A 17554-nucleotide genomic window follows, 5' to 3' on the forward strand; every position below is an offset into this window, starting at 1 on the left:
AATCCCTATCAGAAAGTGAAAGCAACGGCTTCATCTTCGGCAGGACGCTCTGCATTTGAACATGCAGATTGCTATTAGCTTCAGCGGCGTAGCGTGGGTTGTCAGCACCCGGGGCAAGGCAAGTAATTTGCGCCCCCTAACCCGTGGATTTGCGCCCCCTAACCCGTGGATTTGCCCTAACCTCAGATGTTGCGCCCGGTGTGGCCGGCCCCCCCTGCACCCCCCACGCTACGCCACTGATTAGCTTTACGAGAGTCATTTGATTACACTTACTCTGAACATCAAAGAACCCAAGTCCAGAATCTGGTCATCTGTCCTGGATGCTTCCGTTGAGATTCCTGCATTGCAGGGCCTGGACCAGGTGGCCCCGGGGATCCCTCCCAACTCTACAGTTCTATGCTGCTAATATTCCTCACCCTTTTTCAGCAATAGCAGACTGCCCCTGCTGCCTAAGCATCCTGCGTTCACCATCCAACTCAATTAGAATAATTATTTTTAAATAAAACATAGCCTCAAACTTACAGTATTGTACATCTAAAATTATAGATTTTGGTTTCAAGTAAGCGTTGCCTTAACACCAGAGAAAACTTTAAAACTATTCTTGTTCACATTAGCAGTTTGGGGCTTTTAGTGAACATCCTACTGAGAGAAAGATAAGAGGCAAACACACTATATAAATAATTTAAATATTTCTAGAAGCATCTTGAAAAAATTGCTGGCCGGGGTGGAAGATCCGCAATGACACTCACACCCTTCCCCTGATAAACCTACAGTTTGGTCTCTTGGGAAGTTTTTCTAGTAATAAGCATTATGGTTGCAAATTGTGGATTCCCAGTGGATTGTGCTCCTGATGGATCAGAACTTCCTGCCTCTACTTTATTGCCCCTTAAAATCCACCACCTGGAAAGACAATAGCTGTCAAGTGTCCCTTATTTGAAGGGACAGTCCCTTATTCCAGCGCCATGTCCCGCTGCTGTCCCTTATTGATAGATGTCCCTTAAATGATGTCCCTTAAATTTCAAAGGAAGCAGCTCCTCTCCCTCCCTCCCTGCCAGCCAGGGAGGAGGGAGGCTCCAACTGTGTTGCTTGGCTGTGTTGCTCACCCAATAAGAAGTCTAAGAATGACTGCAGGGTGGAGCTTGCATGCCTTGTGTGTGGCTAGTTAATGCAAGCTGAGGGGGGTTTTGAATGCTGGACGCCATTTTGTTGCACGTGCTGCTGCAAACTTTGCAGTGCAAAGCCAGGCCGGGGAGCCATCTTAAGCTGAGGCTGCATAGGCCTTGTGGTGCATGTGATTCAGATTCTATTCAGTTGAACCTCTGGTTACAAAGTTGGTTGGACAGTCTTCTCGAAGCTACCAGCATGAGTTTGACCAGACTGCAGGAGGACAGGAAGACTGGAGTGCCTGGGACAGGTGAGGCTGCAGGTCCCTTATTTTCAAGTCTGTAAGTTGACAGCTATGGGAAAGACTGCCTTAGTGCGTTTCATGATTGGTCCCGGTCTGTACATCACATATTTCCTTTATTCATATTTAGAGACTTACTATGGCCACAGCTCTTTCTCTATGTAAATATCTGCATAAATGCTCAACAACTATTAACTGTTGCCAAAGCACTCAGCAGTCCAGGCACACCCTCTCCACTTCTGCACCACCGCTAGCCTTTCTCGCAGACAAAAACCCTTGGGATGATGCAGTTTAAATTTTCCCCTTCTGTGCATTTTTCTTCAGAAAAGGAGGACATGGCCCATTGTCACATTTAATTATGTGCCTGTTCTAATTTTGTAATTTACATAACTGGATACACATACATAAATAGGCCTGCAATTTAATTCTAATGGAGTTCCACAACTAAGCAAGTTAAGTAGGTAGATTTTCATCTCTTTTATGGAAATTATAGGTTAAAGCATTCTTAAGAATGGTAATGAGCTCCCAAATATAACTGTATAGGTAACAAACAGGCAAATTTGATTTCCTTCTCCAGCAGAGGGCCAAAATGCCAACCCTGTTCCTCTACTTTTGCATTCCAGATTGTTCATTCCTTCTGATTCTCACTCATGTAGTCGAAAATATGTGACAGTTCCCTACTGTTTATAGGAGTATCTCTCCTTCATTGAAGACATTCAAGCTGTTCTCATTCCATCTTAACAGGGAAACCTCTGAGCTGCACTTTGTGGGAGGAGAGGAGGGATCTCAAACAGACAATTCTTAGCATTGTCACCAAACTACAATTCTCAGAATGAAGCCACAAAAGTGATAGCAATCTGTGAAATATACCCTACGGTCAGATGTTTTTAAATACTAACTATTTATATTATTATTATTATATTATATTATATTATATTATATTATATTATATTATATTAATTATATTATATTATTATAATATTATATTATATTATATTTCTATTCTATTCTCAGGGACGCCGGTGGTGCTGTGGTCTAAACCACAGAGCCTAGGGCTTGCCGATCAGAAGGTCGGCGGTTTGAATCCCCATGATGGGGTGAGCTCCCGTTGCTCAGTCCCTGCTCCTGCCAACCTAGCAGTTTGAAAACACATCAAAGTGCAAGTAAATAAATAGGTACCGCTCCAGCGGGAAGGTAAACGGCGTTTCCGTGCGCTGCTCCGATTCGCCAGAAGCGGCTTAGTCCTGCTGGCCTCATGACCCGGAAGCTGTACTCCGGATCCCTCGGCCAATAAAGCAAGATGAGCACCGCAATCCCAGAGTCATCCACAACTGGACCTAATGGTCAGGGGCCCTTTACCATTTTATTATATTCTCATCTCCACTGTTTCAGGATGAAACTTGAAAAGCTTAAGTGAACAGCAAAACACTGGGTTTTTGTTTTTAATTTAGGATTTTAAACAGAAGGAAAACATTTTGAAACTAACTAAAACCAAACAAACACACTACTATTTAAATGTGGACTATTCTCCATTTATTTCAATAAATTTTATCATTGCCAGTAACTTTTTATCCAAAATGCTGAAATAATGTTTTGGATGGAGTGGCCTGCACATATTCACATCATCATTTCTTAGTATGCTCTGTTTGCCAATACTTGGAATAAACGAAAACAGCAGCACAAGGCGGGTGGCGGAAGGGAAGCCCCTCCCCGGGCCAAGACTGCGGAGAGCCCCTCTACCTGAAGGAAAGGCACTTGCATCAACAAGTTGGAGATTAAAATAAGGCTCCACATCCTTGTGTGAAAGCTCATGCCATCAAAATCGGTATGTCTTTCTTGAGATGAAACACATTTCAGATGGGAAAGTTAATGTGAGATATTATACATTGCTCCTCTTTCCACTCACTCAGTATTCTTTTTTCTTGTTTAACCAGTGCTGGGGCCTCAGGGGTTACTCTCAGGACCAGGGGCAGAAATAAGTGCAAAACTCGCTTTATCACCTGATATGTGCTGATTTTAAAAAGTGGAGATGGAGACTAAGGGAGTCTGTGCCTTGCCCTTTGGGATTCTGGCAAAGTGAAAATCCACACAAAGCCAGTTCAGGCCATAGTGGTGGTTGTTTTTCTGACTGGCTGACAACCCCACCAGCAACAGATTCCAGCAAGAACTGCATGCACATGACACTGTGTACTACAATTTAGAAAAGAAACCTTGAACAACATTTTTTTCAAGTGGAATGGTTCCTGAAATTTATTAAAATTTTCGATTAAACTTCTAAACTGAGTATGCAGTTCCTAAAAATACTTTAGCTGTGGCTGAAAGAACCAAGCATATTGTAAAAGACATTAGAAGTAGAGATACCTGCTTAATACTGAACTAGAGTATGAGATGGGCAGCAGCTCCCAAAGACCCAGGCGCTGCTCTGCCCTGAGTTTCTGTTTCAAAACTAGACTTGCCAGGAAGGAACCACCTCAGTATATGCAAATAATGTACCATATCATGGCCCGTCTCAATTTTCTCATATGAATACAACTAAGTCCTCTCTTCCCTACCAGCCTGGTATTGTGCAAGGCACCATGATGGTTCGGCCAGGCTTCTCAGTCTCATGCTTTACTTTAGATTGCCTTGCAGTTTGGCATTTTCCAGGTCTCAATGGGCAGCACCACCTCTGCTTTTGCAAAAGTGGCTTACATGCAAGGTGCAGAAGACTTTGATTTGAATGAACAGCTCATTTCCATTGCCCAGCAACTGATGTGGAAGCATCATAGCAGGGGAGGAACAGGCTGCCTGGGACCACTCCCCCCCCCCCCCCCCGCACGCATGCCTCTCTGCATATGGAGGGTGAACAGAGTTCTTTGTGAATGGGTCTTTCACGAATTGGTTGGAGGTGGTTTTGCTAAAGTAAACATACACAGTACTAAAAGTACTGAATGAATTTTCAACCCTTCTACTCAGCTTTAAGCCACCTTTCTTCCCAAATATTTTAAGGTAAAGCTGGAGAGATTTGGGACCTTTTTGCACTGGGTGTTGATGTGCTTCCCCTGACTGTAGTATTTAGTTGCTTAAAACACAGAAATCAATCCGCAATCAAAATGAAAACTAAATCTCTATCGGAAAACCAGGGCAAGGGATCCACAGTCTGTACCTGCAATCTACCTATCAACAATCCAGCCTGCTCTTCACCACTAGTTTCCTGAGTTAGATGGAAGTGAAGATGGGAATTGCGTGCACGTCCTAACATACAACAGCAAGGCAGTTTCTTACCTGACCTTGTTAGGGGTAACCAACTTGGAGAGGATGGTACTCTTGGACATAAAGTTTCTTAGGTGGAGTCAGAACAAGGAGTGCAGTCTGACAGCTACTCTCATTTTGGGCACAGAGAGAATGAGAGAGAAGATGTTCTGTCCAGGGGGAAAAACCTATGGGAGGAAGCAATGGTGAACAACATTTCACAGATTGTGTCATTTTAGGGTGGGACTCCCAAACTAGGCCACGCTCACAGTTAGGGAGGAAATCACCAAATGGTGAAAAAATCAAGGAAGTATTTCAGTTTACATGCTTTGGGGTTGTGAATTGATTCATATTGTATGAATCGAGGATTTGCAAAGAACATATTGGTGATCAAAGGGGGGGGGGGAGTTCTAATTTACAAAGTGAGACCACCCTACCCAATATTTACCTGGCCAATTTCTAGATATTTATTCAAGTGCTTCCAATTTTATTTTGTTTTTCTCTTATGAGCCAATGGATAAATATCACCGGTGGCATTAGGAAGTTCAAAACATACTGGAGACTCAAAGCCTATTAAGGAATTCAAACCTATTGTTTTGAAAACATAGCAAAGCCCTGGATTTCAGAAGCTGTCACTCTTTCTTATTCATGGGAAATTTGTTCTGCAAATATTTTTTATATAAATCATAGTAAGAACATTTTCCAAGGGTATGATACCAGCAACTTTGGCTGTTAATTTCATAATTGAGATCCAGGGTATATCTACACGACAAATTTGTATTGTTTCAATATCAGTTTGTGTGTCATGATTAAAAATTCCTGCATTGCAGGGGGTTGGACCAGATGACCCCCCCAACTCTACAATTCTATGATTCTATTACTCCCCCTGCCCCACCCATAATGATTATTGAGTGTTGCTATTAAGTGAATGCTGTTCTGGAGATCTCTAGCGTCCTAGCTCTCTCTCCCACAATCACACAGAACAATAATTTGAAGAGTTCAGTTGTGTTCATATGATCCCAGCTCCATTCTCATGTAGGTCAGTGAATTAGCAATTGTCAATCTATGGTGACATTAATGACCTAGATCCCAATCATGGAACTGAATCATGAGTGTTTTATATTTGTACAAATTTCTATATTACTTTTTGGTGAGCCACTTTGATTTAAAAAATAATAATAAATAAGATAGAATCTTTTAAAATAATTAAATGCATATGAAACCACTGACAAGATCCAAAGTGAGAATTTGTAGATCTCATTGATTTCAGTAGCAGAGATTTAACAACTTAACATTTTCACCAGGAAAGTTGAAGCTGCAGTTCTCTCGCCCCTTGGAGGGATTCATCAGACTTCCCTCTGCAATGCCAGAGCAAGAGAGCGGATGTCAGGTGAGCCTTCCCACCGCCACAGCAGCTCCCACTGCCCTGGTTCTGCCAACATCGGGAGGGTCAAAAGGGGTGGGGCATCACGGAAAGAGTGGGAAACTGTAGAGCTGGAAGGGACTCGGGGGGGTCATCTCATCCCACCCCCTGCAATGCAGCCTTTCAACCCTGACACACAAACCTCAACCCTGGGAGAGATTCATGCCAGCTCAGGGCATGCCATAAATCCACCCCATTCATTGTTTTCAGTGGAAGGGGGGGTGCTTTTTAAAGGGGAAAGGACACTGGAGGACTAGAGAGCTCCTCTGGCTTTACTTCCACTCTGTCAGTGTGTGACTCAAGGAGGACATTAGTGGGCAATTAAACTGCCTTCAGTTTCCTCACCACAGGCAGCTTTAAGATTGTCCCACCAGTCTTTGGACCTAGAACGTGCCAAATATATTTTCCTGATTCTGAGCACCAGTGCAATCACGTGTCTTTATCGCGTGATTCAGTTGGCAACTGATGGCCCAATTCAGCAAAAGCCAAGGTTTCGTAGATCTGCTCAATGAGGTTCACTTGCAAGCAGGAAACACCATCAGAGCACTCCTGACATATGGACAACCATATGTCAGGAGTGCTCTGATGGTGTTTCCCGCTTGGCAGGGGGTTGGACTCGATGGCCCTTGTGGTCTCTTCCAACTCTATGATTCTATGATTCTATGAATGGAAGGAAACATTTCCAGCAATGAGGCAGTGTATGCCATAAGCCCCCCCCCCGCCCCGCCCCATGCTAGGCTCCTGCTTTGTTCCTATACAGTGGTACCTCGGGTTAAGAACTTAATTCGTTCTGGAGGTCCGTTCTTAACCTGAAGCACCACTTTAGCTAATGGGGCCTCCTGCTGCTGCCACGCCGCTGGAGCACAATTTCTGTTCTTATCCTGAAGCAAAGTTCTTAACCCGAGGTACTATTTCTGGGTTAGCGGAGTGTGTAATCTGAAGCGTATGTAACCTGAAGCGTATGTAACCCGAGGTACCACTGTAGTTCTCTGGAGTGGTGCTGGGTTATTAAGCTCTGCTCTAAAAACCAGGTTCACAACTTGCAGCATTATGCCTATAGCGGTCATCGGGCAAATTAACCATGTGAATGGCAAAGATGAAACAAATTTGAAATGCAGAATTTGGCTTCATAGCTCAAGCATAATACTGAGCTTGAAAGTGTGAATTTAGGGGGGAAATGGGATAGGTGGCTTTCACATGTATGTAATGGAATGCAAGAGACAAATAACAAATAATGGATACTATTTTCTGGCACTAAAATCTAAGTTTCAGAGATTGAGAAAACACTGAATCTTGAAAGTTGATTTGTAAACTTTAAAACTTTTATCATTTCCAGATCTGATTTCCCAATTTAAAACCTTAGAACTTTATGATATGATACTATTTATTATCTGTTCCACTCTGATTGTTTTGGTGTACATATGGTAGCTGAAACACACACAGAGAGTTTGCCTCATTCTCTTCAATTAGTCAAGGAACAACTCATGCATTCCGTGGAGATTCCTTCCCACAGAGAAACCTCCAAAATAGCCTCTGGGAGCATGGAATTCCTCTTCCACTTTGAAGCTCCATAAAGCATGTCTCACGTGATAAGAGTTCAGATTTATTTTCTTGTTTAGTTTGGCTGATAGGATTACATGTAGAGTTTTTTAAGCTGTTCGTGATTTCATCTGCATTAGGTATTTGATAATGAGGCTTGTGCTGTGGATTTTGCAACAGTAGCTGGAAGCTCTTTTCCCTACGATGCTGCTGATGGTTTACGTCTAAACTGTACTTCCTATCAAAGCAAAGCATCACAAGACTTTCTAGAGACATTTAAAAAAATCTTACTGTTGGGCAAGAATGGAAGAATTCTAAATAATGAAGGCTTACCTTCTTCCAGACCCTAAATCAGGCCTGCAATTTTTAGAGGTGAGGTGAGAGACCCCCATGCCTCACTCGTCTCCCTCTCCTTTTGGTAAAAAGCAGTGACCTGACACTCTACACCCCACCACCACCACCGCTACTGCTCCCAGCAGAAACAACACCAAGCGTTAAGTCCCACATGTCTCTTCGTTGTTTCTAAACCAGGCCTGTAAAACTTTTGATCCACAAGGCCAAACAAATGTGGCCCATCAGTCCTGATTTGTTGCCTTATTGGGACTGCAAAAAAGGGGAAGCACTTGCCAGAGCACAGCACAGAACAATGTTTGGTGGACCACAAGTGGCACCGGCCAGCCCTAAATTACACTCCATGCAGGTGGGGAAATATATCCCCAACACGCCCTTTGGGTTCTAGGCTGAAGGGAAGGTGGTTCCCTTCAGTGGCCTAATCACCAGTTAGCTGAGAGATTGAATTGGTTCCTACTGGGTTTGAGGGTTTGGAATGTTCTTTCTTTCTTTCTTCTTCTCTTTCCTTTTCCCTTTCTTTCTTTCTTTCTTTCTTTCTTTCTTTCTTTCTTTCTTTCTTTCCTTCCTTCCTTCCTTCCTTCCCTCCTTTTTTCTAATTTTACCTTTCCTACTGTTTGGATACACAGACTACCCAGATTTGAATATGGAAAGCACCCCCTAACCCCACCCTACTTTACAAAATTGAGATGAGAAGATGCCAGCAGTAACTGGAATGTTTCGCTTTGGAGCACATCTACACAGCAAGCTTATATTGGTTTTGTACCAGTTCTCCTGTCCAGTTCCCAAAATAACACGGAAATTAAAGTTTAGTGGTGGTGCAGATCATTTTCTGTTAGAGATAACTATATCTCCCTATGGAACTTCCCATGATCCCTTGAGGTAAAACTAAAACTATTTGGAGCTTCCCACAAGCCTTCCTCAGCCATTATTCTCAAGCCCCTGATAATAATCACATGAGGGAGGACACCGGAGGGCCACACACATTTGCCCTGCTGCTTTGTCCTGCACCAGCCCTCTCCCCCCGCAAGACTGTCTGCTTGTTGAGGGCATGTCCACAATGGGGCAGCCTGCTGACTGTATGTAGGTTATTCCTGTGAACTAGGACCCTGAGTATTTGGGGCTCCAGGTCCACCTACATGCATCCAGTGGGTTAAGCTTCTGTGCACGAAGGCAGGGAAAGCACAAGTGCTCCTGCCATTCTCCCTCACTCAGTTATCACATTTGGCAATCCCTGGGCTGCCATTATGGGAGGGTGGGGAAGTATTCCTGCCTTATTTTAGATTGCACATGGTTATGCCTTTAGATGGAGACCTGCAGCACAATGCCAAATCCCAGCAAAATGCTAGTTAACAAAGCAGAGTTCAATTCTGGTAACGCGGCTTGACGAGGATTTTTTGTGGGGGGAGCACACAGTCTAAAAATGAGGCACAAACAAAATGTCAAGCTGAACAATTTCCCTTAAAGAGTAGTAAACATATGGAGGGAGCTGCTTAGTAAGTCCAGTGAATCAGAGAGCATAAATAAGCTTATGAGACAGCTAGACATTTTTATAGAAAGAGTAGGTAGAGACTTCCTTCAGATAGCTAGAGTGAAGATAACTTAAAGGGGACATGCTTGGTTATTGCACAAGACTTTCTGTCCCAATGATTATGCTTTCTTTTACACAAGCTTTTTCTCCTTTAGGCCACCTGCCAAGATTTATCAAAGCACCCTCATTTTTTATTCTCCTTCCTTTATTTACATTTACCAAGGAGGCTAGCACAGAGCAAATATTGCTATCTGTGGAGCTTTCTTTTTAAGCAACATTTCCTGAAGAGCAGATATTCTTGGGTTTTCTTCTTCATTATTCCTTCATTTTCAACCAAGCCTTGTCAAGTGAGATGAGAATAGGGACTGTGCTTGTTTAGCTGAGCAACTGGAAGATTAAAGCAGACACACACTGGCATTCCCTAGGATTTCAAGCCAAGTTAAGAGATGTGTCTTTTATTTTATTTCCCTTCTACAAAGTTTGAACATCACAGGCAAATAATAATAATATGGCTTCTCTTCTGATCCACTGATCAGAAAAAGCACCGTGCTGGACCAATACAACCTGAGAGCTAAGGGGAGCAGTGAGATGCCTGAAGCATCTTCTGTTCTGATCAAAGCAACTTTGCATGTGATGTGTCTCCACAGTTTGAAAGAATGACTCTTGAAGTATGTGGTGTGACCAGTCATTTGCTAAGGGAAGTCATAGACTTTGTGATCCTAAAGTTCAGGGTCACTTCACATGTGGCAGTGTAGAATGAAAGTGTGTATATATCACCAGTGCTGTTTTTCTAGAAAAATAGATGCCAGAGCTCACCATGAACTTCTCCCTCATTCTCTTAGAATGGCAATGGCCCCCACCTGAGAGGGGCCGCAGCTGAGCTCCACTGAGCAAGTCACACACCCCACCATGTGCAGCCAACAACAGCTGACTGCAATGTATAAAAAGATACATAGCCACAGGGCAGGAGCTGATACATCCCCAGAAAACTGTGAAATGATCCTTATCTGAGCTCAAAAGAGGCGGCTTCCCTTTTCAAAGAATGCTGCAGAATATGGCAGTTGGTGGTTGGGGACCCTGGGACCCTGTTACTCCAGGACAGGGATGAGGAACCTGTGGCGTTCCAGATGCCGCTGGACTGCAGCTCCCATCAGATCCAGCAACAATGGCCAAAGGTAAGGAATGCAGAGCAAGACTATACTAGAATGGGAGGAGCCATTCAGGTCACTTCTTCTGCTTTGGCTGTTACCATTCTGCTGGCTTGAATAATTCCTCCATACACAAACACACCAACAGACTTAGCATTACAAAAATTTCTCTTTAGCGTTTTATTTACTTTCACATATGCTAAGGAAATAACTATTAGTCCTTATATTTATAAATGTGTGTACTTTTCTCCAAAATTGAGATGCAGCAACCTCCACAATTCTTTAGTTATGTAGCCTGGGAAGGGAGAATAATTAAAGAAAATTCAGGGACAATCTGTTCTCAAAATGGTATCGGAAATCATTAATGATGCACAGCCACACAATGAGTTCAGCATTATTAAACCCTCGGTGCCTCTTTTCTTTCACCTTTTAAAATATATTCTTTCTCATTTCCTGTTTTTGAAGATGTACAGTAAGGGTTACTGTTACTCCTTGAAGTACATCTGTAAAATACCTTCTGCTACCGCAGGCACCCTCAGGCATACATTCTTCCTGGGTATCCATCCAAACACATAAAACACACAAATAGTGCACATACCCACAAGGATTAATCTTTCCATCTCTTAGATATTTAGAAGAGTAGACCAGTCCAATCTACACGCCAAGGATGGAAGAGTTAATACCAGCTGTTTGCATGAGCTGGTTCCAGAATATGGTGAAACGCTTTGCCTGAACACTTTGCATTATCACTCATATAAGCAATAGTAATGGTTGACTAAACCTGGTTTATTTTGATTTTTTAAATATTTTGCTTCGTAGGACAACTTGCAGGGTTCTAAATGTTGTTTCTTCTAACAGCATGAGCCTATTTTTTATATATTATATTGGTGTGACCTATTGACCACTTTCTTCTAAGCCCTGCAGAAACCTTGAAATTGTACTGCATGCAGCCTCCACCTTCCTCAGCTCACAGCCTGCAGCATCCCAACCATAACTCATAACTTTTGCCCAAATTTTGGCAAGCAACTCTGATCAATGGGAAGAAGTGAGAAAAACTCCACCTCTTGCCTACCCAGCCTGATTTGGGATATAGTTTGGACAGACCATATTATTTATCTGGATACATGAACTAGTATTCCTCAGTAGGAATAGAAGTCAGGTACCTCACAGGTGCCACTGGTGAGTGCCAGGATTCTGTTTCTGGGCCTAATGGAACACATGTTGGGCATTCCCTCACCTGGTACCTTCCAGATGTTTCAGACTGTAACTCTCAATAGCCCCAGCTAGCACTGGAGAGCATCAGAGCGAGAAAGGCTGATCACATCCCTCAGGGTCTCCAAAATGGATGCAATTAGACCAGAAGAACCTACCTGCAACTCTGAACATTTCTGACTTTCCTGTTGATTACATACAGAATTAAAGAGGGCAACGCTTTCCATGATATTTAGGGAAAGCAACATATGGTGGGCATATCCTGTTCACCAGTATTTTGACTTTCACTCTGCTTTTTTGCATCTATAGGCATTGTCCACTGTAGGTTTCTTCAGCCACTGCAACAAACAGCACAGTTGTGGGTTCTCCTATTCATTTAAATGGAACTTGAGTGGGGGGGGGGGGAAGTACCTGGGAGATTCAAGCTCATGTATTCTGCAGACAGCAAATATATAGACAGGATGTACAAGGTTGTGGACAGGGGGGTGAGAATCCCAGATTCAACTCCCCATTCAGCTTTGAAGCTGCTTTGTGGCCCTTGGACGAGTCTCAGTATTTATCCATTTATCCTACTTCACAAGGTTGTTGTGAGGATAAATTCTAAATCTTCTTCCAGGAAGCCTGGCATAAAAATGTAAGAAATTTTTTTACAGAAATCCCTTTAATTTTCCTACAAAATCCAGCAGATTTCTTGTTGAAGCAAGGCTTTTAAAAGCTACTATGAATTTCAGTGTAGATAAAATTTGATGGCAGCTAGGAAATGAAAAAACCCTTCCACACTCTTTCCCCAGCAAATGTAGTGGAGCTTTTAAAAATGTTCCTCATAATGCCAAAATATATTCTATCTGGCACAATTCTTCAACAGCTGTACAACCCGAGCTATAGAACAGTTTGGAAGTCTTATTCTGTGTTTTTCATATTAAAATAAATTAGCAGGTATATATGTTAGAAGAGATTTTTTTAGAGAGAAATATTTACACAGAATAGTGGTTCAATTATAAACCAAGAGTCGCTATGCAAAGGGGGGAATTTGGCATCTATCCTTTGGAAAACCAGGTCATGAGGTCCTCCCTTGAATGAATGAGGAATAAATTACAATGCAGCATTCTAAATATTCTACATGGAAACAAAATCTTATTGCATTCTTGACATGATCAAGAAAAGGAAGCCAAGCGTGCATTTGCTGATGAATGTGGTACAACTCTGGCTGTGCTGGAGGCAAAAATCTAGTTCTAATTAATCACCAATTAATAGAAAGCTTAGAATGTATTTCTGCTTAATTATAAATATAGCTTCTCATTAAGAAAGACTTAATTAATCAATTTTTAAAACATCCTCAGTGCTGTGAATCATTTTCCACACAACAAGCTGAAATGACTAATGGAGATGAGAAACCAAATTCAAAATATTTCAGCTGTGTTCCTCCTCACTGCTTGGAAGCGAAATGTACAACACACACACACACACACACGGACACACACACACACGGACACGCAGCTGATATACTCAGTTTAACTGGCACTGATAGGAAATAATGGGTTTCTTTTGAAATAAACTTACTCTTAGCAAAAGGGAGCATAAACCAAATCAGACACAGACTTTGGCGAAACAGAGATGCTTTTGTCTCTGTAAATACAACCCAGTTGAGAACAGTCACTGCTCTGCTGTACATCACTCCAGCAGTGTCACAGGCACCTGTCAGTAACTTCTTTGTAGCTTGTAAATGAAATGATTTACTAACTAGGGGCCAGATCGTGGGTGTACCAAGGATCTGCACAGCTTCCACTTATTTCAATGAGACAGGGGTTTTCAAACTGCCTTTCAGGGAACTCCTGGGATTGTTTGGAAACTTGTCAGGGGCTTCCCCATGAGATTAACCATGGTGGACAAATTTCTCTGAAAGACAACTTGCCCCCGGAGACTAACCTTCCTCTGCCATGTTCTAAAGTGAGTTCTAAAGGGCCTGGAATGGTGCCTGGCAGGAGCTGTGTATCTCAGAACAGGATACAGAATCCTCCATAACAGGAGAAGCCAATGCAGTGCCCTCCAGATTTTGCAGGACTACAATTTCTATCATGCTGACTGGGGCTGATGGAACTGCAGTCCAGCGACATCTGGAGAACACCATGTTGCCCTCTGCAACATGCATGAATATCTGGCAGGTGCTCCAGGTTCTCAAGCAGGCAAATTAACGAGTGTGTTGCAAGAGGTTGCAATTAAAAACAAACAAACACGGCAAAGGAACAGATTGAGAGCTCGAGTTAGAATCCACTGAAAAAATTAGAACCTGCATCGCACTAGCACTTGGTGGAGTGAGCCCTGTGTCGTGATTTGATCATTTAGTAGCACAGGCAACTCCTCATTTACACATTCTCTATTTGTGCACAACTGTGCACACAGATGTTGCCAGGATCCTGGAAGTTGAACCCGGAAATGGGGAACACCCTGGAGAGGAGTCCTGGCTCCTGAGGAGACCCTTCCTAGGGCCCGAAAAGGACACCCTCTTCAGTCTCCTCGAAGGGTCTCCTCGAAGGGTCTTCCCTGCCCAGCAGCTGAGCTGATCCAGGCAACTCCCCATTTTACGAGACTTTGCACATGGGGGTTCGGAACACAACCCCCGACTCTTGAGGTTGCCAACAATGTTTTATATTTGATAATGAAATCAATCTTGGAAACAAAAAAGCATGAAGCCACCATTAGTTGGAGTTGGTTCTGATTTCAAATGTTTATCCTGCCAAATTATCATAGCAAGTGAAAAAGGAAAAGTATAACCATACTGTGGCCATATTTTTCCACGCAATAAATGCAGCTATCACATAATATCTTGGGTCCCATGAGCTTTCTAACCATGAGTCTGTTATCACAATTAAGCATTTAGGCAAGGAATATTCCACCGATGTGGTGGAGAAGGGCAGATGTGATGATCAAACCATTGCTCTAACTGTGTAAATCCAACTTCACTCTTCGGGACAACACTAAGGAAAAACGGCAGCAGGCTATCCATTTCTAGAAGTCCTCAAGAACATAAAGTCAGGATCCAAAGAGCTGCTTTGTATACACCCGGTGAGATTTTTGCTTTTTCTGTCTTTAAATATCAGGCCCATATGCCATATCACAAGATACTCCCGAAAAGTCCCAAGACCTCTTTGCAGATGTGGAGCTAGTTAAAAGCCTCTCTGGATCCCAGGGGGGAAACACCACTATTACTCGTTAATACATGGCTTGTTGGGGCTGAACAGGCATGATAACTGTCTCTTCCAGTTTCTAATTATTACATAAAGGTAAAGGTAAAGGTACCCCTGCCCGTACGGGCCAGTCTTGACAGACTCTAGGGTTGTGCGCCCATCTCACTCAAGAGGCCAGGGGCCAGCGCTGTCCGGAGACACTTCCGAGTCACGTGGCCAGCGTGACATCGCTGCTCTGGTGAGCCAGCACCAGAGCCGCACACGGAAACGCCGTTTACCTTCCCGCTAGAAAGCGGTACCTATTTATCTACTTGCACCCGGGAGTGCTTTCGAACTGCTAGGTTGGCAGGCGCTGGGACCGAACAACGGGAGCGCACCCCGCCGTGGGGATTCAAACCGCCGACCTTTCGATCGGCAAGCCCTAGGCGCTGAGGCTTTTACCCACAGCGCCACCCGCGTCCCAATTATTACATACGTATGTGTATATTCACCAGTATATTTATATGTGTGTGGTATATGCATACAAACAGAGAGAGAACATGTTTGTGTGGCAAGTTGGCTGGAAGACTTAGTGCTACATCTGAAGCATTATCAGTGGGCTTGCCTATCTAGTGCCAGAACAGAAGTAATAGGTTTCTAATCATTGCTTAAGCTGCAGACGTAGCAAGCGGTGGCTGCTTCACTCACCTGGTTCGAGCGGCTGGCTTTTAGTCGAAGTCGCTTTCATCTTGAGGGCCTCTCTCACCGACATGTCACAACAGGAGCCTTTGTTGGTATCCTGGTCACTGTCTGCTTGGTCACTGTCCCCATGGCCACTGTCTCTCAAGCTGGCTCTCTCAGGGTCCTTGAATGTGGAGCTACTGATATTTCATGTATGGAAGGAAAGAGAACAAGAGAATGTGTTAAACTTGTATTTATTTTTCCCCACCCCATTTGAATTGTTCTTTCTGGCAAAGGAATTTCTGAATAGGATGCAAATGTGGAAGCCGAGAAAGTTATTTAATAGGCCTTACCTTTGAACAAACTGCTGCCTGCTGCCCATGTAATTGGGCTCTGCGGGAAAATTGTCTGTCTGTGAAAGAGAAGGAAAAAAAACATATCTAGTTGTACACTGGACAAATCTCCTGCAGAGCAACAAGATTTCCTAGAGGAGGAATGATTAATAATTCAAAAATAATTTCCCCCACCCCTTAATGTTCAGATTTGTACATTTTAATTAAATTGCAAAATGCTGGTATATCATTATGCACTCAGAACAATTAAGTGATACTGGCCCACAAATTACCTGCTGAAACAAACAAGGAAGATTTACATAAGTGACATGGAAATATGGCTTGTAATTAACCAAATACTAAGCTCATCTTAAGCTTTGTATTAAGGCAAGTTCAGATCACCACATTTTGTTCACAAGTATTTACTGTTATGTATCACCTTTTGCAGATGCAGTAGAAGCTCTCTTGACAAACAGCAAAAAAACCCCAGCTGGAATATTCATTTTTATTTATAAACAGATGTTGGAGAAGGTTCCAGGCTAGCTAGTTTTAAGCCCCCTGATATGATAGATTTCAGCCCCCTCCCCTGTCCAGTGAAGAACTATTCAGTCATGTAGCCCCACAACCTTACTTGATTGACTGCAGTCTGAATGAAGCAGCACAGCCGAGCAACAATTGTACCACACGCTTAGAAAGGCTCTTCTCCAGTCCATGTTAGTAAGCTCACACAAAGGCTTCAGTCAACAGATGCAGCAGCAAGTTGCCCATCTGCTCCTGAATACAGGAATCCCCCCCACTAAAACAAAACAAACTTATCAGTGGTAACGGATAGAATATTGGATGAAAGCAGGGAGAAGGACAATCTGCATATGAATCCCACAAGCACAAGGACTTTGGATATTGCGCCCCCTATGAAGGGAGATCAAATGGTCTGGGCTGGAATAAATAAGGGTGGAGACAGAGGTCACCAAACAGAGGAACTGATTGGAACTCCAGTTTTTGTTTCCAGGGCAGTACATGTGTATTCAAACCACAGGCATAGCCTCCAAGTGCCACTATTCAGCCATGGAAATTAATAAGCTATCCTGCTTTGTTCCTGTGCCAAAGGAAATCTTGGTTTAAGCTGGGGACATGGGCAAGACTGCCACTAGTTTGCAGCCCTTTTAAGAGTATCTTGGCTCCCCAATTCCCCGCCTTGCTCTCCTCTACAAATATGAAATGCTCCTCCCTGTCCAGTTTGCTTTCCACAGTTGCCGCCCAGCCAGTCTCCTGCTCACCAATGCTTTTCCCCCAGCCTCTGCCTGCCTCCACCCTCTGCCCGATTCCATGGCCAGAAGGCTAGGAGAGATCCTTAATCCACACCGGTGGGATCTTCTCAGCTCGGCAGAGGAGCGTTGGAGCGAAACAAGTGCCTCAGAGCCAATGGGCAAGCAACTGCACCTGCATGGCTTTGCAAAGTTAGCTAGGGATTTTTCTCTCCCCCCCCCCCAGTCCCATCCCAAGCATGTCTACTTAAAGCTGTTGCTGCTCCTGTGAGTGT

The 17554-nt window shown here is 43.4% G+C and overlaps 1 protein-coding gene across 2 annotated transcripts in view; it reads right to left on the bottom strand.

The window, feature by feature from the left end:
- The window catches only part of PCDH17 (protocadherin 17), a 137742-nt gene that overhangs the window by 71799 nt on the left and 48389 nt on the right, over nt 1-17554 (bottom strand). For both annotated transcript variants that reach the window (XM_028728419.2, XM_028728424.2), the window contains exons 2-3: nt 16036-16094; nt 15710-15882 (exon numbers count right to left, since the gene is read on the bottom strand). In XM_028728419.2, coding sequence (XP_028584252.2) covers nt 15710-15882; nt 16036-16094 — 232 coding nt within the window. The remainder of the gene's footprint in view (nt 1-15709; nt 15883-16035; nt 16095-17554) is intronic.

This window comes from Podarcis muralis, chromosome 4, assembly GCF_964188315.1.
Source record: "Podarcis muralis chromosome 4, rPodMur119.hap1.1, whole genome shotgun sequence".
Classification (NCBI taxonomy): Eukaryota; Metazoa; Chordata; class Lepidosauria; order Squamata; family Lacertidae; genus Podarcis; species Podarcis muralis.